The sequence below is a fragment of the Anabrus simplex genome, chromosome 7 (assembly GCF_040414725.1).
Source record: "Anabrus simplex isolate iqAnaSimp1 chromosome 7, ASM4041472v1, whole genome shotgun sequence".
Lineage (NCBI taxonomy): Eukaryota > Metazoa > Arthropoda > Insecta > Orthoptera > Tettigoniidae > Anabrus > Anabrus simplex.
Window position 1 is genome coordinate 70066368 of NC_090271.1, and position 23417 is coordinate 70089784.

At 38.1% G+C, this 23417-nt stretch overlaps 1 protein-coding gene across 2 annotated transcripts in view; it reads right to left on the reverse strand.

Annotated features, from left to right (window-relative positions):
• pall (pallbearer) overlaps positions 1-21822 on the reverse strand; it is a 42831-nt gene extending 21009 nt beyond the window's left edge. For both annotated transcript variants that reach the window (XM_067150667.2, XM_067150666.2), the window contains exons 1-2: positions 21618-21822; positions 21154-21402 (exon numbers count right to left, since the gene is read on the reverse strand). In XM_067150667.2, the coding sequence (XP_067006768.1) occupies positions 21154-21402; positions 21618-21704 (336 nt within the window). In that variant the 5' untranslated portion in view covers positions 21705-21822. The remainder of the gene's footprint in view (positions 1-21153; positions 21403-21617) is intronic.
• Positions 21823-23417: the final 1595 nt, after the last annotated feature.

Below are 23417 nucleotides of genomic sequence, written 5' to 3' on the forward strand. Positions count from 1 at the left end.
ATGACATAGTCCATCCATAAAACCTTAAAATCCTGCAATTTCTGTAAATTTTACGGATAAACAGTAAAAGTTGGCAGGTATGTAAATGCGTGTCAAGAAGCAACTAAGATGTTCATTTCTTCCATTTCTACCGAGGTCTATTTTAACGCAGTATAATATAATTATAAAGAATACACGTTCTAGCATTGCATACAGCGGTAAGTACATGAATGAGTAGGCTAAGTACAGAAACTGACAGCTACTGTAGGTACACCTACCTGGATACTAGAGGCATGCATTCTTCAAACTCAAGCCGGGACAAGATGGGCCTTGCTGCATATGCAACCACCATTACGCATGAGTGCAAATGCAATCTAAAATGCCTCAGTTTGCTCCAATTCATTTGATAGGTAGGTACACATCATTATCAGACCCCACATTCAATATCATATGACCATTGTTTTGTTTACCAATATTTTGGTGACGAAGGAAATAATTCCTTACAATGTTATACAATATTCGCGTCATAATTAGGTACTTTGGTATTTGATGGTGCAATGTAATTGTGTCTAATTGTACGTGACAACTTTAAGACGATGTCTGAAATGCAACGTAAGTCATGGATGTAGATTATTTTGAAGAGACGCCACACAGCACAGCGCACTGTGTTGCTTATTCAAAAAAAGTAAAATACGTCAGCAGAAATACTTCTGGGATGATCCGGCAGTTAAAAACACATACCGTATTTACGCGAATAATCCTCGCACCCTAATATTAGGAAGACACATTTTGAAAAAAAAAAATTAAATTAACTAAAATTCCTTCCATCGAAAGAGCAACGTAGGCATAAACAAACATTTCATATTACTCCGCGAGGCCCACGTGGTCTTTATACAAATATGAACGTGCAAATTTATAGATATAGCTGCTTTGCTTGAATGTATTTGAGATAATAATAATAATAATAATAATAATTTATCACTGCTATAAAATATATAAAGTATTTCATTAATCTGAACTTGCAACAAGCTCAATAGATAGGAAGATTCATTGTCTCTTGCCTCACTAGAATCTACTCTTAATTACAAATTCGTCACACTCTACGTCTAAAACACTTTTCACACATGGTCTCCCTTTACTTGGATATTAATACGACTGGTGGTGGAAATTCTGTTCGTGCAATGTAATCACTTGAAACAGCCACACTGGCGAACTCGGATGTTAGTTTTGCGTCACAGTAAAACCTTGTTAATTCGAAGTAGTTGCAACGCAAAAATCGGACTTCGAATTACATGATTTTGAATTTACCGCCAACTCGTACTTCAGAAACGCCAACCCTTGCCGCGTCAAAAAATAATTCCAAGACCCGTTACTGCATGCAATTAACATTGATTCACAGTTGAAACCTTCAAAATGCCATGGAAAAGAACTGTTTCCAAAATATATCCAACAAGGTGCATTTATATTATTCAAATCATGCACTCGGATAAATCACCGACAAATATAACCTCACGCGACAAAAGAAAAAAAACACGATTCAAAGACAAGGACAAATTATGCTGGTTCCACTGTGCAAAGCGATTTATTTTTTAGATTACTGTATTGTTTGCATTTTTTGATGTCTTGTACTTGCACAGAAAGTAACCGATGGCCATAAAACTTTGTGGTTTATCAAACTTTCCAATGACGGGGGAGGGGAGGAATCTTTCGCTTCCGTCTGCATTGCAACACAGTACAGTGAACCCATCTCCTTTAAAAAAGAAAGTCCGTTTGGGCTAGGCATTACAAAATGCAGTTCATTGGCATTGACAATATTGTTCGGTGCGTACGAATTTATTATAATTATGAGCCACGCTTTTTCGCCAACTGTCGGCATCGCCAGTGTTCGCAGATTCTGCTTCTCCGCACACTGCCTATTACGTGATATTGTGGCATTCATTAAAACGCTGAATACAAAAGAATTACGATTTCACTCAAACTTAATGACTATGAAACACACTGTCGACACACCGAAGTGAAAGTGAGGAAAGCTACTCCTGCAAGTTCCGGAAGACGCAATTTATTGTGACACAGAGAAATTTTGATTTAAATTACTCAGTAAAATACTATTTTTTAAAATGTACACAGTTTTAAATTAAAAGTCTGGATTGTTTTCTGTTTAAATATGATAAACTGGGGCAGTTTTCTTCCATCTGCAGTTACACAAAGCATACCTGTATACCCAACATTGAAAACTAGGTGAGCACGAGTGTGCTGCCAACCTTGACGCAAATAAAACCCGCACCCCAATTTCGTGCCTCAATTTTTTTTTTATACGCAGGGATTATTCGCGTAAATACGGTAATATCGCTGAAGGTAGTGATGGGCAGTCTGAGACGGTGTCTCGTGATTTCTGAAGAGTAGCGCAGGCACTATTTCTCGTAAGAAATGTCAAGAGATCTGTAGACCGTTGTCTCCACATTGTACAGCGTGCAGCATGTCATAGGCTCACAGGTAGCTGAATGTTGTTTCTGCGGAGTATGCGAGTAGCCAACCACAAGTGTTCTCCATTCCGTAATTGCGTGTAAGCAAGCGACTAGGCTGTTAATTTCTACCAAGGTCTATTATAAAGGACACACACATACTGGCATTGTATGCAGTTACACGAATGAGTAGGCTAAGTACAGAAACTGGTGGCTACTGTATGTCCTACATCATTATCACTAAGTTTATCAGACCCCACAGTAGATTTCATGGAGAAGGAGAATGTGGAAATGATGGGGCTGAGTGAAGTGAAAGGGAAAGGTAACAGAAGGAAGAAATTGAGGAAATGATACACATTATACTGGAGCAGTGGCCAAGAGGCAATAAATGGAGTGGAACTAATCACTTCGAAGCAATTGGAGGAGTATGCTGAAGTGGTAGAATGTGTGATTGACAGAATAATGAAGATTAGACTAAAGATGAAGAATGAAGTGATAGACTTCATACAAGCGTATGCACCACAGACGGGAAACAGGGAAGAAGATGTTGAAGGATTCTTGGAAAAGTAGAAAGAGAAATTTCAGGTGTGGAAGTGGTTATTTTTTTTTTGCTAGTTGTTTTACGTCGCACCGACACAGATAGGTCTTACGGCGACGATGGGACAGGAAAGGGCTAGGAGTGGGAAGGAAGCGGCCGTGGCCTTACTTAAGGTACAGCCCCAGCATTTGCCTGGTGTGAAAATGGGAAACCACGGAAAACCATTTTCAGGGCTGCCGACAGTGGGGTTCGAACCTACTATCTCCCGAATACTGGATACTGGCCGCAATTCAGTATTCGGGAGATAGTAGGTTATTATGGGAGATCTGAATGCACAGGTCAGAAACGAGAGACAAGGAAAGGAAGAAGTCATTGGACCATATGGATATGGGAGAAAGAATCGTGAAGGAAAGGAACTAGTGGACTTCTGTGAAAGGAATGGACTTATATGGGGAATACATGGTTTCAAAAGAAAAAAACAGCAGGAAAATTACGAGATATGGGTGGGGTGACAAAAGAACAAAATCAGTAACTGACTACTTAAAAATCTCAGGAAATTGATGGATGTGACAGCTTTACCATAGAGTTGTGGTGCCAAAATTACAGTTGGGAAAAATGGAAAAACTAAAAGAGATAAGAGAAAGCAAAATAAAAGTATGGAAATTGAAAGACATAATTGTACAGGAAGACTTTAAGGAGAGACTGAAGCAACAAATCCCAGTTACAGAAGTGAAAAATGTAGGAGTGGGCCAATTTTAAATAGGCATTTGTTAGTGCAACAGAGAGTACTTGTGGCAGGACATCTACAAGAATGAAAGAAAGGAGACACCGTGGTGGAATGAGGAACGGAGAAATGTGGTGAAAGAAAAGGAGACAGCCTGGCGATAATGGAACCGAGATCAAACGGAAGAAATCAAAAGGAAGTATCACAACAGCAAAATGAGATGTAAGGTGGTGCTAGGAGAAGAAAAGAAGAAGAGTTGGAAAGAATTTACACAAAAAATGGAAGTGGATGTAAGTGGCAGTAAAAGGATGCTGTATGGACTTATAAGTACGAGGACAGAAAGAGTTATCACAAAACTAGGGAAAAAGGAATTGTTAACACACCCAGAACAGATAAAGAGAAGATGGAAGGAGTATTCTGATAAGTTATTGAATGTGCACAACTGTACAGGGAGATAAAAAGAAATACAGTGCGAGGACTCAACAACAGAGGATGATATAACAAGGCTGGAGGTGGAGTTAGCAGTACAAAATATGAAGACCGGGCGAGTTGGCCGTAGAGGCGCGGCTGTGACCTTGCATCCGGCCGCTTCCTTCCAACTCCTAGGCCTTTCCTATCCCATCGTTGCCATAAGACCTATCTGTGTCGGTGCGACGTAAAGCCCCTAGCAAAAAAAGAAATATGAAGATGGGAAAAGCAACAGGGATGTATGAAATCAGTGTGGAAACGATAAAGGCTGCTGGACCTATTGGAATGCAATGGTTGTATCGACTACTACAGTGTATGTGGAAACACAAATGTATACGAGAAGACTGGAAAAAAGGGATAATAATACCAGTGGTTAAGAAAGGGTACAAGAAAGTTTGTGGTAACTATAGAGGAATCACACTTATATCGCAGGTAGTTAAAATACTGGAAAGGATATTAGAAAGAAGCATGAGAAGAAAGACTGAAGGAGAGTTACAAGAGGAACAATATGGCTTCAAGAGTGGAAGATCTACAGTGGACTCAATCTTTAGCATGAGACAGTGAGACAGCTGTTGGAAAAGAACTGGGAATATGGAAAGGATCTGGTGCTGATAATGACTTTCATAGATATAGAAAGGGCATATGATAGTGTCCCCAGAGAGAAGGTTTGGGAAACGATGGTTAAAAAGAGACTCTGGAAAGAAGCGTTAGAAATGGTGCAAGCAATGTACAACAACTGTGTTAGCAGAGTACTGACCACAGTTGGAAAGAGAGAATGGTTTAGGAATAAGCCTGGACTCAGACAGGGGAGTGTGCTGTTGCCTCTTTTGTTTATTATGGTCATGGACAAAACTGTGAAGGAAACAAAGGAAGCCTATGGAGATAAAGAGATAAAGATGCTGCTATTTGCAGATGATGATGTGGTCTGATGAAAGAACAGCAAAGAAGTGCAAAAGCAACTAGATGTAATGAACAAAAAAATTGGGAAGTATGGCATGGAAATCAGTACAGAGAAAAGCAAGGCTATGATGATGTTGAGAGGGGGAAGGTGAGGAAAGAGCACTGTTAAAATTGGAAGTCAGAGTCTGGAAATTGTGGACAGCTTTAAATAACTAGGAAGTGAATTCATGCAAAATACTAGGGTGGACATGGAGATTAGCAGGAGGGTACAGCAGGGTAATGCATTCTACCAAAGTGTAAGAAAGCTTCTTTCCACGGAAAATAAAGAGATCATGTACCAAATGTACTATGTACCCATATTGACTTATGCAGCTGAGACTTGGACCGTGACTAACAGGCAAGAGAACAGAATTCAAACCAGTGAGATGAAATTCCTAAGTATGATAGAAAAGACAAGGAAAAACAGAGTGAGAAATAAAGATGTTAGGACGGAAGTTGGAGGCAAAGTGCAAGGGCAAGAGAGCAAGAGGAAGACCTAGAATAAGGTGGATTGAATCAGTGAAGAGCGGCATAAGAAGACGAAATTTAGACTGGGACAAGATCGTGGAAGAGGAATGGTGGAAGGAAAGAGGAAGATGGAGAAGTGCCATAAATACCCCGACCCAGCAGGAGCTGGATAACGGGAAATGATGTCCAGCTTCATGGCTAAATGGTTAGCGTGCTGGCCTTTGGTCGAAAGGGTCCTGGGTTCGATTACCGGTAGGGTCAGGTATTTTAACTGTAATTGGTTAATCCCACTGTCACGGGGGCTGGGTGTATGTGTCGTCTTCATCAAGCCGAACTTGTCTTCGGACACTCCCGTCACTGAAAGCCATATGCCATTTCATTTTTTTATTTCAGGGGACGATGTCTGAAACACGATGTAAGTCGTGGACTTGGGATTATTTTGAACAGACGCCACATAGCACAGTTGCTATGTTGTTTGTTCCAAAGAACTGAAATACGTCAGCAGAAGTTTTCAGTGTCATAGAACCAAAATTATCCCTCAAACCTCTTTAAAATCAAGTCATTTAGGTTGCTGAGATCTTTGAATATTATTTGAATTGTTTTTTAGTTCATTATTATTTTTACGATTTATGTGAAATTCACTTTACAAAGGCAAAAAATGAGAGTATCCTCCTATTCAATACAATGAATATTCCGTCATTAGACAGGGTAAACAAATTCAAACATGTTTCGGCTCGTTTGAGCCATCTTCAGTGAAAATGAGGGCAGATTTGTAATAATATACATAATATAAGTTGAAAAAATGCTAAAAAACATAATGAAGGAGCAAATGAAAAAACAAACAAAAGAGAGCTTAGACGGAAACAAAATTCAACAAAAACCAAATTCAGTTCAATAATAGGAGTTTGAAAATCGCTAAGACCTTAACTAACAGTGGTGCGATCAGATGTTCCTTTGAAAATAAACTACTGTTGTTTTCCTTCGGCATTATTACCATGCTGTAGAAAAAGTAGCTGTATCAACTCATTTTCTTAAAATTTACGATTAATATAGTTGTTGAGTTGGTTACAGTTTATAATTTACGTGGGAAGGTACAATCAGCTGTTGGGTAGAGAATTGTTCCTGACAGTTATAGCTTGCTGGCCGCTGTGAGCGCTGGCGTCGTTACGCCTGTCAACAGGATGCCTTTTCATCACTAAGGACCTTTGCGACTGTGTATATTAGACTGTGATATGAACCACTCAGCCCGGCAGAAACAAGGTCAAAAACCTTGTAAAACAGTAGGTAATGGTTATGATTACTTCCATGAAATGAAATACCTAGCTGCATACAGCTGCAGTTCTATACAAAACAATAACAAGGGAATAGTATGACTAAATAAGCTTCCTCTGTGAATCAGTGGTAGTGTGTCAGCATCTGAATCCCAAGATAGTGTGTTCAAACCCGGCAGAAGTAGTTGGATTTTACAAGGGTGGAAGGAAACTCCAGCTGACACTCCACATCGTATAATGTCGGCACGTAAAAGGTATCTGGTGACACATTTGGTTTTGGTTTTTTTTTTGCTAGTGGTTTTACGTTGCACCGACACAGATAGGTCTTATGGCAACGATGGGATAGGAAAGGCCTAGGAGTTGGAAGGAAGCGGCCGTGAACTTAATTAAGGCACAGGCCCAGCATTTGCCTGGTGTGAAAATGGGAAACCACGGAAAACCATCTTCAGGCCAGACGACAGTGGGATTCGAATACAAGTGATTAACACTGTCATTAAATTAAGTTTGAATATGGTACATGTTTCGCCTGTCATTGCAGGCATCATCAGCCATGAAATCTATCTCCAAGTCAGAGCTTTGAGTGGATGCTATACTAGGATTATTCATAATCAATATTTTTTATATAACAATTGCACTGAAGTACAAGACATTAGGTCATATTGGAGTGAACAAGCCATCCATGTTATAAAGTTCTAATGTGATGTCCAACTCACCTTCGTATCCAATGGAAATGATATTAACTGTCAACTCTCATAATGCCAGTAATGAGAACGGCATGATTCAAGTGGGTTTAAAACATCTAAACATTTTTACACTATCAGGAGATTAACTTGTACTAGAACTATTCTTAAAACTATTTTTTACACAATTTACACTAATATATATATATATAACATGTGGTACAATTTGGAAATGAACTGGTCGATCTTATCTTAGAGTTCCAATGGGATGTTCTACATATGTCCTGTCTAATGGAGATAATGCCGATACTGAGATAGCAATTGTAATCTATTGGAATCATAATATTTCAACATTATTTTTTACATTTGTAGGAGCTTAAACATGTTCAGCTTATATGGTTTTTGGGATGGCCTAAATATTCTATAGATCAACATCACATCCTAGAAGAATGAGAACCAATATTAAAGTGGAGTGCCAGTTGGATGACAAAAATGCTGGTAGAGAGCTTGATCGAGTTTCATTAAATAACAGATTATTACAACTCCTTATAAACTTTCTGCATGTTATTTATGTTGTGAAGCTTTCTGAAGTTATTCCATGTAGGCCTGAAGAGGAGTTCAACTAGATTCTGGATGTGTGTGGCTGGTGGTGTGTTAAAATATGTGGAATAAAATGAAAAAGAGTGTGAGTGCTATATTAGGATGGTTTATTAGTGGATTTAATATTCTTGACACTTACCCTTTAGACTTTAGGAGGAAGTCTGGTTGTGTTGCTTGTGTGAGGTGGTCTGAACATTTGCTTTATCTCTGCTTCTCGTATTGTAGGGGTGTGTCATTGTTGGCCGGGAGTGAGTTTGGTTATTGTTGGATTTATAGATGAAGATTTTTAAAAAATTATTACTGTTTATGTTAAGAGATAACAACAAGGAATTTATTCCGTGACCAGGCTCTTTGTTTCTAAGGTGTCATTTAGATTTTTATTGAAGTGTTGGTCTAAAAAGATGTAGGTATTTTCAAATTCAGTCATTAGACTACCTTTATTAACGATCTTTAAGATTTGAAGGTCTTGGTCTATGGTGGTGAAGTTATGCCCCGTTTCTTTCATATGAATACTCATAACGGAGTGTTTGTTGGGCTTAGATGTACTTTAAGGTTAAGTCAATATTCCACCTTTACAATACCGTAAGTTTATTGTTTATTTATTTAAACAACATTATTAAATAATATGGGACATGTTTCGTCTAACTTGTAGACATCATCAGCCATAAGATATTCAAGAAAAAGCTTTAAAAAGGACAAGGACAGAACAAACACAATAAAATAAATTGGTTGTCGAACATGTCAATCAAAACAGCGAGACTGTTCCAGATTGTTCCAAGTACAAACATTCTAATCCTGTTGACGAAAAAACTTAAATTCACACACATGCTTGTTGATCGTCTTTTTTCCTGCTACAAATAACATTATACACTTCATTATCAGCTTCTGCCGATGCACCTGATTGCATATCAACGGCACACTCAAGAAGAATTTTAACAACAAGCTTTACTATATCGTTCTCATGTGTGTGAATTTAAGTTTTTTCGTCAACAGGATTTGAATGTTTGTACTTGGAACAATCTGGAACATCCTCGCTGTTTTGATTGACATGTTTGACAACCGATTTATTTTATTGTGTTTGTTCTGTCCTTGTCCTTTTTAAAGCCTTTTCTTGAATATCTTGCGGCTGATGATGTCTACAGGTTAGACGAAAAATGTCCCGTATTATTTAATAATGTTGTTTAAATAAATAAACAATAAACTTATGGTATTGTAAAGGTGGAATATTGACTTAACCTTAAAGGTTACGTACGACAATACGGACTTTACGACGAAATTTATTTTATGTAATGGGCTTAGATGTGTTGTAATGTTCTAAATATCTTGTATGAAAGCTGTGTCCAGTTTGCCCAACATAAGAAAATTCACATTGGGCGCATTTGAGTCAAATTCCTGAATTAGAGTATCGGTCGTGTGTTGAAATTACTGTATGGGAGTTAAAGAATATATTTCTGTTTGTATTACGGGTTTTGAATGTAATATTAACGTCCTGCTTCTTGATTGGGTTGGTGATTTGGTATAGAGCCGGATTTGTGAAGGTGATGGGAGCAACATTTTTTTCTTTTTTTTAGGTATTTCAGGGTTTAGTAGCAGTTTTTAATTTGATTTTGTTTATAATTTTATTAACCTTGTTTGGTTCGTAGCTGTTAAGTTTAGCCAGTTCTTTAATATATTGTAGTTCTTTTTTTTCGGTTGTCGCTGGAAAGAGGAATTTTCAATGCTCTATGGATTAAGCTGCAGAAGGTTGCTAATTTGTGAGAATGCGGGTGCATAGATTCTTTTTTTATAGTCAGAGGGACAAAAGTGGGTTTTCTATAGATATGGAATTTGAATTTATTATGGGTTCTATTTATGGTTACGTCTAGGAAATTTAAAAAGTTGTTGGTTTCATCTTCTTTTGTGAAGGTAATGTTATTATTGAGTCCATTAAGAAATTCTAAAATTTTGTTGCTGTTTTGCCATTTATCAATGATGGCAAACGTGCCATCTACGAATCTTATCCATAGGTGGAGACAGTTGATTTTGTTCACAATTTTGTTAGCCTCTAGATTATCCATGAAAATGTTAGCTAAAATGCCTGAAACGGGATCTCCCATGCCAGTCCTATTTGATGGTAGATTTTGTTGTTGAAAATGAAGTAGTTATTGTTCAAAATAAAGCTCAATAATTTGATAAAGTCATTTATTTCAAATTTGCTTAAATTACTTTGTTTGGAAAGGTCATTTTTGATAATAATTATAGTATCATTAACAGGGAAGCTTGAGAACATATTGGTGATGTCATATCAAACCATTATGTAGTTAGGTTGGAGTTTAAGTTGTGTTAATTTTTTGCAGAAATCAATGAAATATTTTACGTATGCTTCATTGTTGAATTTAAAGTGTTTGTTAAGAAAATACTGTAAAAATCTTGAGACTATATGTGGGGCTATTTCTGCTGTTTATAATAGGGTGCACAGGAACTTTTTTATGGATTTTGAGTAATGCTTTTGCGATTGGTAGTTTAGGATTCATGATAGTAAGTTTTTTATATTCTTGCTCTTGCAAAAGGAAGGATAAATTTTTCAACAAAATATTTAAGTTATGCTGAATTTTTGGTGTGGGGTCTTTACTACACTATAGTGTAGGTATTATCAGAAAAGAAAAGTTCTGTTTTATTGACGTAGTCGATCTTGTTTAATAAAACAGGGGTGGATTCTTTATCAACTTTTGTAATGATTATATAGTTGTTCCTAATTTTGTTTTTTTAAACCGATTTTTTGTTTTTTTAGGGACTTTGTTGTGGACTATTATTCAATTCATTGACTAAAGAGGGAAGTTTCTTTTTAATTTCAAATCTAACGTAGTTACGTTTGTTGGTAGGGAGTTTGTTAATGTTAGATTCGATTTCGGCAGCTGTAGTGATGAGGTTGTCCGCTTTGTTGGGATTCGGCCAGTTGAATTTCATGCCCTTGTTAAGAAGTTGATAAGTTTATAGTTGTAGGGGTGTTGCCTAGTAGCGAAGTATGTGTGTTCATTTTTTTAGGAGGTTTGGTTGATTTCTGCTTAGTGTCTTTTAAAGTAGACAGTTTTTGTCTAGTGTTTCTTGTTTTTTGTTTAAAACATCTAACACTTTGTTGTTCACAAATCTTAGATATGAACCCCATTCTAACGGGGGCATGCTTTGGGCGACTTCTAGACGAGTTCTGTATAGTTGTAGGTTCAAGAGCGATTTCATTTTATAAAGAGACTTGATTTCACTCTTTAACCAGATTTCGTTAATTTTTTGTTGAGTATTGATGATTTTTGAAAAGAGAATGTTTTTTCTTTGTAAGTGTTTTAGAAATTTAGGTACTAATCCACTTTTCAAGCACTCTTTCAAGAAGTAATGTCTCTTGAGATTTTGCTAACTCTGACTTTGAGATTCGGGTATCTATTGGACTTAGCCTGGTTGGCTACTCAATTACAAGTGATTATTTTCATTTTGACCCTATTGAAATTGAATTATTAAATGTTAGACAATTTATTTCTTGAAACCACCTATTCAATACTAATTAAGTCTTTAGGACTATAACACTGTCATTATATTAAGTTTGAGCATGGTACATGTTACGCCTGTCATTGCAGGCATCATCAGCCATGAAATCTATCTCCAAGTCAGAGCTCTGAGTGGAAACTGTTTTCAGTGGAATACTGTGTAGGAGGGATACTGATTGGAAGGTGACTGGGGATTTAAATGAGACTATGAAGTGGGTATGGTTATGTGGGAAACTCGGAGCGAGATTTCTAGATACTAATGGTTGGGTAGGAGATAGGGATCTGTGCTCGGAAGGCCTTCACTTAAACCGCAGTGGTAGATATAAGTAAGAAAATTTGTTTGGAAGGGTATAGGGAGGTACATTTAGGGAAAGGGGGTGGTCTAGGGAGTGGTGATAAGAGTCCAGGGATCTGGAAGTCAAGTAGGGATGACATAAAAATGTTAGTGTTGAACTGTAGAAGTACTGTAAAGAAAGGAATAGAATTAAGTAATTTAATTGATATACAAGGTGTACCAAAACTCAACAGCAAAAATTTAGGAATGGATTCCTCACATAGAGAGAAGGAAAAAAGGTTATGACAATATGGGTCCAGATACGTATACTTACAGATTTATTCAAACTTTGTGACACAAATTAATTTTAGTAATAATTTACATGTCCTCATGCAATCATCCAATCGTCTCATCAACAGAGGTTCGCCATTAACATCTGGGCAGGCATTTTGGGACCCTATGTTCTTCCGAATAGGCTTACTGGACAGAACTACACTAATTTCATCCGTACTGCATTGCCTTTTGGAAGACATGCCACTTGTATCCCATCGACAAATGTTTTTCATGCATGATGGTGCTCCCGCACATTTCAGTCTGCTGCCCGCAGATACCTGAATACCCATTTACCTGAGTGCCGGATAGGTAGAGGAGGACCGATTGCTTGGCCACCATCACGCTCTCCTGATTTGAACCCCCTGGACTTTTACCTGTGGGAACATACTAAGTCTCTCGTGAATGCGACTCCTGTTCCTGATGAAGCAACTTTATGTGAGCGCATTGTGACAACCTCTCAGGCAGTAGGCACTACACCAGGCATTTTTGATCACGTGCGTAACTCCATGTGACAACGAGCAGAAGCTTGTATTCAAGCTGAAGGTCGTCACTTTGAACATTTCCTCTGATACATGCTCAAAGTGTTTCAGCTGCCGTTACAGACGTACGGTGTAAATGTACAAAAGTTTGAATAAATCTGTAAGTATACGTATACGGACCCATGTTGTCATAAACTTCTCTCTATGTGAGGAATCCGTTCCTAAATTTTTGCCGTCGAGTTTTGGTACACCTTGTATACTTACCAGATATTGTAACAGGAGTTGAATCATGGCTGAGAAATGATATAATGGATGCAGAAATATTCTCACAGAACTCGAGTATCATACAGATAGGATAGGAAAGGTAGGAGGGGGAGTATTCATTCTGGTGAAAGAAAAATTTATAAGCTACGAAAAAGTTTAAGATGACAAACATGAAATTCTAGGTGTAAGGCTCATCCCTAAAGATAATAAGCAACTTGACGTCTTTGGACTGTACACCAGGAAAGAGTAGCACTGACGCTGATTCAAAATTATTTTATAAGACAATCAGCTATGTGGGAAACGATATGGAAAGGAACGTGATTGTAGCGGGTGATCTCAATTTACCAAATGTCAATTGGGAAGGTAATGCGAATGACAGGAAGCTTGACCAACAAATGGCAAATAAAGGAAGGGCAGCTGATTCAGAAAGTCATGGAAACAATTAGAGGGAAGAATATTCTCGATGTGGTGCTGGAAAACCAGATGAGCTCTATAGAGAAACCGAAGTAATACACTATTAGTGATCATGAAGCTGTTTTTGTCGTAATTAAAAATAAATGTGATAGGAAGGTCTTAAAAATAGGACTATTAGGCAGTACCATATAGCTGATAAACCAGACAAGAGGGAGTTTTTAAAAAGTAACTATGATCAGTGGAAAACGATAAATAAAAATGTAAACAGACTCTAGGATGGGTTTAAAGCAATTGTAGAGGAATGTGAAAACATGTTTGTACCTTTAAATGTGGTAAGGAATGGTAAAGACCCACTATATTATAACAGAGAATTAAAGACTAAGAAAGAGGTGCAGGTTGGAAAGAAATAGTTAGAAATGGCTGTGGAAGTACGGAGAAATTGGAGGAAATTACTAGGAAATTGAATCTAGCAAAGAAGTCAGCTAACGATAACATGATGGCAACCATAATTGGTAGTCATATAAATTTTAGTGAAAAATGGAAGAGTATGTACAGGTACTTTATTTAAATTCAAAACACATTATACTGAATTTAAAAAACAAACATGCAATATACTTAAATTTGAAGTTCTCTTTTTCAGAGTTACAATTATTTAAGAATGCTCCCAATCCTTATGAATTACATTCACAAGAACAACTTGTAACTTAAGGCAGAAACAGGTTCCAAGAGGGACATTCCCGGAATCATTAATGAACAAGGGGAGTGTGTAGGTGAGGATTTTCAAAAGACAGGAGTATTCAGTCAGCAGTATGTACAGATTGTTGGTTACAAGGATAATGTCCAGATAGAGGAGGTGACTAATACTAAAGAAGTATTAAAATGTACCTATGATAACAATGACATTTACAGTAAGATACAACAGTTGAAAACTAGAAAAACAGCTGGAACTGATAAGGTTACAGGAGATATACTAAAGAGAATGGGCTGGGATCAAGTACCGTATCTGAAGTACTTATTTGATTATTGTTTCTATGAAGAAGCTATACCAAATGAATGGAGAGTTGCTATAGTAGCCCCTGTGTATAAAGGAAAGGGTGATAGACATAAAGCTGAAAATTACAGGCCAGTGAGTTTGACATGCATTGCATGTAAGCTTTGGGAAAGCATTCTTTCTGATTATATAAGACATGTTTGCAAAATTAATAACTGGTTTGATAGAAGGCAGTTCGGATTTAGGAAAGGTTATTCCACTGAAGCTCAACTTCTAGGATTCCAGCAAAATTTAGCAGCTATCTTGGATTCAGGAGGTCAAATGGACTGTACCGCGATTTGATAGGGTAGATCAGGAGAGACTACTGGCAAAAATGAGTGCAACTGGATTAGACAAAAGAGTGGCTAAATGGGTGGCTATATTTCCAGAAAATAGAACTCAGAGAAATAGAGTATTCGAATCTTTTTCTGACCCTGTAATAATTAAGAGGGGAATTCCTCAAAGCCTTGGACCACTATGTTTTCTTATATACATATAAATGATATGAGTGAAGAAGTGAAATCAGAGATAAGGCTTTTTGTAGATGATGTTATTCTGTACGGAGTAATAAATAAGTTATAAGATTGTGAGCAACTGCAAAATGACCTCAATAATGTTGTGAGATGGACAGCAGGTTGAAGATGATAAACGGGGTTAAAAGTCAGGTTGTGAGTTTCACGAATAGGAAAAGTCCTCTCAGTTTTAATTACTGCGGTGATGGGGTGAAAGTTCCTTTTGGGGATCATTGTATGTACCTGGGTGTTAATATAAGGAAAGATCTTCATTAATGAAATCACATATGATCGTAAATAAAGGGTACAGATCTCTGCACATGGTTATGAGGGTATTTAGGGGTTGTAGTAAGGATGTAAAGGAGAGGGCATACAAGTCTCTGGTAAGACCCCAACTAGATTATGCTTGATTCAAGAACTGGAAAAAAAAAAAAAAAAAAAAAAAAAAAAAAGAAAAGAAAAGAAAAGCAGATCGATTTGTTCTAGGTGATTTCCGACGAAAGAGTAGCGTTACAAAAATGTTGCAAAGTTTGGGCTGGGAAGACTTAGGAGAAAGGAGACAAGCTGCTCGACGAAGTGGTGAGTTCCAAGCTGTCAGTGGAGAGGTGGCGTGGAATGATGACAGTACATGAATAAGTTTGAGTGGCGAAAGACTACAATATGAAGATAAAGCAGAAATTCAATTGAGGCAAATATTTGCTTATAGGAAGGGGCCTTTGCTGGCAGGACCTAGTGTTTAGAGTGCACTATGTCTTCTGGTATAGGGTAGAGCAATTTTATTACTTTCATAGATCTGTCTCTGTCTTATCCTTGGCCTTGACAATATGAACGTGACTGAGGTATGAGTGATACCAGTAATGCCATTCCTTATGCAGCCAGTCCATGCTATGAATGGTGTGAAAATGTTGCTCATAAGGTCGGTTGGTCCATGCACTTCAGTGGGCTTGGCAGACTGATACGTAATAGCAACTCTGGCTCAGTGAGGAAAGCAACAGGAAACTACCTCACTTCTCATTCCCCTAGTACGCCTCTTCAGTGATGTCTACGCCATCTACGACAGCTGATGGCAGAGCTGTTGAGGATCTAACCAGCCTTAGAGCTGAGAACTGAACATGCACACACAGGAAGGGGAGTTAGAGATTGAAATAACTTACCAAGGGAGATGTTCAATAAATTTCCAATTTCTTTGAAATCATTTAAGAAAAGGCTAGAAAACAATAGATAGGGAATCTGCCACCTGGGCGACTGCCCTAAATGCAGATTAGTAGTGACTGACTGATATCTCCAGAATGCAAGCTGATAGCTACGTGAACCAAACCGCACAGCCACTTGCTCAGTTTTATACAAGTCAATACAGGAATAACCAACACCTAAGTTATTATGGTCAAATTTATCAACAGCACTCGGATGGGTCATAGAGGTAGTTATATCGTCAACGTTTTAATAGAATGAAATTAGCCATATGTGATAATGGGTAGAAGGTTTTATGTGTTGATGCCAATTTTGACACCAAAGTTTTTAAAGAATAGACTGGACCAACGAGCAGGGAATAATATAAGAGATGGTGAAATATACTATAATGCACTCTCACAAGGGACACCTTTGACCTCGAATGCTCGGAACCACATGAAACCATGCTTAGAATAACAAGCAAAGATAAAGAAACAGTGATGTGCTTCATTTCCATGCAAAACTCCGCACTTGTCTGCTGGTGCCACTAGACGGTGGCATAGTGTAGCTGCACTAACCATTGTTCCAGTTGCGTGAGTGATATAGCTGCAGTACGTATTTGTCTCTTGGAGTGTTCGCGAGTTACTGTGTAAACTGTGTACAGTGCAGTGAGATCATGAAGAGAATTAATCCTACGCATGTGGTCCAAATATTAGGGACCAAGTTGCGACGTGCTGAATATGGAAATGACATCGGGCCGAGGATATGGAGTTCACAAATATATTATATAACATAATAATTCAGAAATATAATGGCGATGACACAGAAATACACGACGTTACGCTGGATAGATATACGGATTTTGAAGGACAGGAGGAACCTGAATGTAGCTCTTCAAGCAGTACACAACATTCATCTCCAGAGCAACAAGAACAGTCAAGTCAAAGTGAGTACGAACTCCCTCCACCCCAAAAAGACGAGGTCCAGTGTATTAAAAGATATTGATGACAGCATATTAGAGAACATTTATGAGGACTATTACAACCGTGGCTTCAATTCCTATAGCAAACTAATGAAGCGCTATAAGTGCATCAAAAGTAAATCAAATTGCACATTAATTCTAAATTATGTGTCTAGGAAGCGGGGAGCAGGTGCTCGTTTCAAAGGAAACAGACTGTTGCAATTACAAACTATAAAAGAGTAATATCGCAATATGATGGTGCAAGGAGGTATGGATCTAGAGTTCACTATTGGCATCTGCAGACATGGGCACTAGAAGGGGCTAAAATGGTTGGCTTGGTCAATTTCAAAGCTTCCATTTCCTTTATCAACTATCTCAAGGCTGAATATGGCTTTTCATTCTGGCTTATTTCTACATTTGTCACATGTAAGGACATAGAAGACGATAATATTATACGTCAGAAGGCAAAACAGTTTGTGGAAGAAGTGAACATGTTTATTACAGAGGAGGGTGTGGAGAAAGGTAATGTTTGGAACAGGGACCAGAGTCAATTCCAGTATGAAAGGTCTTCAGCATCAACACTATCCTACAGAGGAGAGAAAACTACAGGTCGTGTGTTGCAGTCTGTACATAACTCTACCCATAGCTACCGTACACAATTGATGTGGTTTTATCAATGGCAGGCAGACTAGCAAACAAGTTGTACATCTGTTTTCAAGAGACACAAGGCACTTTCAGTCCAAATATTTTAAAGAAACTTGAAACAACCTGTCCACGAAACATTCATGTGGAGGCAAGCAAAAGTGGAAAAATGACTAAAGAACACACGAAACATTTTCTAACTTCAGTCCTCGGCGAACAGGTAACAAATGAAAAGAGCCTATTGTTGTGCGATTCCTGTCATACAGATCGTACCCTTCTAGATAGAAGTTTTCCAAACAAAGATGTTACGCTGAAGATATTGCCACCCAAAACAACAAAGTATTGCCAAGCCCTTGATGTTTACTTCTTTCGGCAATATAAACTCTATATCAGAAGAATTAATGCTTTTGTACGACTACAAGGTGCCAAACTACAAGTGAAGGTACATGATCGTTATTTCATTGTGAAACTTCACTCTGTGATTTTCAATCAATTTGCTGCACCTACGTATAAGCCTATGTTGCAATATGCTTGGCAAAAGCCAGGTTATGACACTGACATACCAACATCATCATTTGAAAATGTAATTAGTGTGACTTTTGATACTGGACTGCGTGAATCTGAATGTGATTTGGAATGTGATAACGTGGCTTTAGTGAGGTGTGCACATTGTTCTCTCCCACTTTATTTTAACCACTTCATTGAAATCCCGCATCTGCACTTTGAGGACTAATATAAGCACTTTCAGGTGTGTGGTAATGCTGTATATGTGTGTTTTGCGCTATTATAAGTACTTTAAGCAGAGAGTTTTTGGCGCTGCTGATTGAAAATGTAATGATACACTGACGCCATTAAATTACATATAATTTCCTTCCTATGGTATTGACATCTTTTTACTTTGTTTCTCTCTATTAAAATGTTACTTGAGGTACAATGCAATGTTTTGCATGGAAATGACGCACACCACTGTTTTGTTTATGATTGCTCGTTATTCTAAGCATGATTTCGTGCGGTTCCGAGCGTTCGAGGTCAAAGGTGTCCCTTGTCAGTCAAAAACCGAGATTTGTGAGAGTCGCCATATTAGTATGATCACCAATGCCTGATAAATAGTATGAGAACCAGTCATTTCGAAGGCATTTCAGCATTGTTACATAGTCTTTTTACCAATTTGATTCAATGAAAAAGCATCTTAATCGAAATGATGCACACTCAACAGCCCAGCAGCTTAAAGATTTGAAATTATGGAATCAAACAGCCTCGTAGTCCTACATCAAATTGTATTTAACTCAAATGTAATGCAGATTTGCAAGGTACCTATAGCTAAAATTAATAGAACATTTTTACAGAGACCCACCAGCTTTGATTCCCAGCCAGGCAGGGTGATTTAATCATACAGGCTAATTTCCTTGGTTTGGGGGCAGTATGTTTGTGCTGTATCCAACATTCACTGGTACCACACACAACACTGTCCTCCACAACACTAACACGCAAGTTTCTATAAATGGCAAATGCCACCCACCCTTAGGCCTACCAGGCTAGCCACACAAAATAATTATTTAATGAATTGATCAGTCAATTCTGTGGGTTAATTTCTAATACAATGTTAAATAGCAATGCTGTCCGCCTCTGTGATGTAGTGGTTAGTGTGATTAGCTGCCACCTCCAGAGGCCCGGGTTTCATTCCCTGCTCTGCCACGAAATTTGATAAGTGGTACGAGGGCTGGAACGGGGTCCGCTCAGCCTCGGGAGGACAACCGATGGTATTATTTCAGCCCGGCTGTCATCTAATTTGTAATGTTATATTAAATGGAATTAATAAAATCTTACTTGGAAAGCATCTTAGAGGAGAAAAGTGTTCATTGCGATGTCCAGGAACCCACCATCCCACCCGAAGAAATACACTTACTTTTATAACCTAATGAAGACTGTTACATGCCATTTTCATTTCTGAAGTAGCTACTTGCATTCCTATTGGCCAATGTGAAGTGACACATGATCTCGTTCCCGTCAATAATGTTAATCATAATCCGTTACCAACCACGACCAATGGTCTTGTCGAGGTCTTATCCTAACCGTCCGCACGGCAAGAACCAGTCCAGACCAATCGTGTTTCCACACAAAACTAACGGCCTAGAGCCGCTTCGCTGCTTCTAACCTTTGCTTATCCCTCCAGCTATTGAAGCACCACTCACTCATTACTTCCTATGTAAAGAGGTTGTCAGCACTGAGCACCATTTGACAACATCCTTCCCGATAAGGCCGCGAGCGTGCAAACAAACAACAATCGTTTCGCGGGTGTGAAAATCTTGACAGCCGGGCTGAATTAATATTCAACTGGTTAGAGCGGGGTTCGATTCCCTCCTCGAAATGGTTTGCCATGGTTCCCACTTCTCCTCCAGACAAATGCTGGGACGGTACCTAACTTAAAGCCACGTCCGCTTCCTTCCCTCTTACTTGTCTATCCCTTCCGATCTTCCCATCCCCCTACAAGGCCCCTCTTCAGCGTAGCCGGTGAGGCCGCCTGGACGAGGTACTGGTCCTCCTTTCCAGTTGAATCCCCATGACCCAAAGTCTCATGCACCAGGACACTACCCTTGAGGCGGTACAGGTGGATTCTCCCGCCGAGTCCGAGGGAAAACCAACCCTGGAGGGTAAACAGATTAAGAAAGACAGAGCTCAGTGGTTACAGTACAAAATTTCAGATTTGATAAAGACAACCTACATTTTATAATTCAGTCTTCTTCAAGGTTAGTAAGTTATTACATTGATATTATTCCTGAAGAATCATATTTTTATATGTTTGGGATGGAATCTAATTAGAATTTAGAAACCATAAAAAAATTGTTCATATAAAAAAGGCAGCCCTCTTTCGTTAGGGGCCTTTCTGACACTTGAGAAAGATTTCCCGGGATTAGGGAGGTCGAAGAGTGTAGGGATGACAGCTTCCTTCCATCTGTTCTCTTTACTTTGAATTGACATTTCTCAAAACGTAGCTGCAGAAAAAGATTATAATAAATATATGGTCAGTAAAATATACTTTGAAAGACAGTCATTTTACAAAAATAAATAGAATAAACTTGGTGATTACTACTTAATTTTGACTAGCTAAAATTATACTAATGTCACACAGTTGTGAATGTTCTGTTCGGTGACATTTAAAATTTGCAAAAAGCAGGTAATAAGAGACATTAATTAGTGTATCATTTCTTAAGACAAAAAAAGACTATTAGGTCATCATTTCAGAACTGTGTAACTGCAGAGTCAGATTATAGCCTCAAAGCAATGCAAAAATATGTCTGTGATGCGATGATATATTTGTTATTTGCTACAGGAATATTCACCCAACTTAAGTGTATAACAAACACCATATTTACCAACAGGGAATTCAAAACAGGGCAAAGGTTAAAAAAATACGTGAATTATACAATACCTTGCCAGGAATGAAGCAACACATTCCAACATCGACATATTTCATGAATGTCATTGATAACATGGAAATTCGTGTTTCGATTGCAGTTAAAATATCACAGTGTCTGGCCATAGGGTGACTCCGTCTTTCCGATTCACGACGGGGAAGCTGAGATTTAACTGATTTCAAACACTGAGAGTGATACTTCTCGGCTGAAATAAAGCCCTTGTTCAAAAGCTGCTTACACATCGCATCGAATTGTCTGCAAATCTGGAAAAAGGTGGCATTTATGGAACATCAACAAATAACTTAGCATTCTGCTATCTTGTCAAACTAATAATATGATGTGCATTCAGTAGCATTATTACGTTTCTATTAATCCCTCAAATCCCAACTACATGTTATAATGATCATGGAACTAAATGGTTTTAATATTATGACACTACACAAACAAGACTAGAGGTTAAAAATTTAAGTCTACTTACAAGTCTCTGTTTTGCGATATCGTCATAACACAAGTACGATAATATTTTCTCCAACACAATATCAGGTAAACTTAGCAAGTGCAACATCTCGAATTTTCGATTAAAAACTGATTAGAATACAAGCAGACTAATAACTTATCAACAATAACTCAACCAACGAGGAAAGAAAACCCAACCACAACAACACCGGAGCCATTTCCATTACGTCAACTTTACATTGGTGCCAACCGTTGCCTACGTTATAATACAAGGCCTAGAAATAGAGCCCGTAAAACGCTATGAAAGTGGTTACACTGAAGTTCAATGCCGGGCCGCTAGGATCGCTATTTTGCCCCCTGTCTACCAGGCTCGCGCCTTTAAACGTGTTCATTAACTGAGTTGGTTGTGAATGCATTATGTATTTGTCTGATGCTAAGCATTCGCAGTTCCAGTCATGGTTTATTCACGAAAAATTAAAGGTAGTGGAATTTCGTTTCACAAGTTTCCAGCGAATGTTCAATGTTCGAAACATTATACAGAGGAAGTATTACGCATGAGATACGACTTCAGGCTGATCAAAGTAGGCCTCTGTTCCCAAGTTTTGATCCGAGTTACGGCATAAGAATCGGGCGATCCCAAAATTTGTCACTGGACTTTTTTTAAACTATGCTACCGTGACCGACAATCATTTGAGAGGTATCTTCAAACTCAGAAATCTTAAATTAGGAAACCAACGAGGAAAATAACTTGCCCAACAAATTTCACGAAAATGAATGTAGCAAGAGTTAAAAATATTGTATTTTCCCCTGAAACAATCTCTGGTTTGAAAAGTATGGAGGTGGTTTTGTCCCGGGAGCATAAAATACAGTTTAAAATAAGCCATTTGTTTTATGGAGCATTTTATTAAATTGTTCAATGTGCATTACGTCTGCAACACCTCACATGGGACATATTCAGGAACGAGAACAAACGAGCACCTTTTAACCGGGCGAGTTGGTCGTATGGTTAGGAGCGCGCGGCTGTGAGCTTGCATCCGGGAGATAGTGGGTTCGAATCCCACTGTCGGCAGCCCTGAAGATGGTTTTCCGTGGTTTCCCATTTTGACACCAGGCAAATGCCCGCTCTCATCCCGATATTTCAAACACATGCATATTTATGTAGAAGACTATCCTTCGAGAATTAAAAATTAACTGAAATACTCGCGTATCAAATCACTCATTGTTCGCACCCCCCTGTCATGTCTCCAACATCTTGATCAGCGGCCTTAAAACCATGAAATATGGGAATTTCCTATATTATGTGTGAAGTATAAAAGAAGTAATTTAAGAACTTTCTGTAGACTCATATTAACTGGTAAATCGATGGTAGCTGGAAACAATCTAATGAACATTAAACCCTTTCCATTACGATACTTCACACTTACCTAATTCTGGGATATTATAAGTACGGCATGCATTAATTTTCCCGGGTTAAAATAAAATGACTGGTTACCCAACCGTAGAAGAAAAATTCTCTATAAAATAATAAACTAAGAAACTATAATCCCTTTGAAACGGCTTGAGACTGTTACCTATACTATAATTTATTTACATGCATAAAATTATATAATTACTAGCTGTACTACCCGGCGTAGCCCGGTTGGTTTAGGATGTTTACTTTTAAGATTAGTATCACCAGTTAGTTATGTTAAAGTGATTTTTTATAGAATTCCTTTCTAGGATATGGATTTTTACCATCTATTATATAGTTTTAGAGTTATTTAGATGTGTTTTATTTCAAGTTTTAAATGATTTCATTTTTCAGTAAAATGTCCTTGTGGAA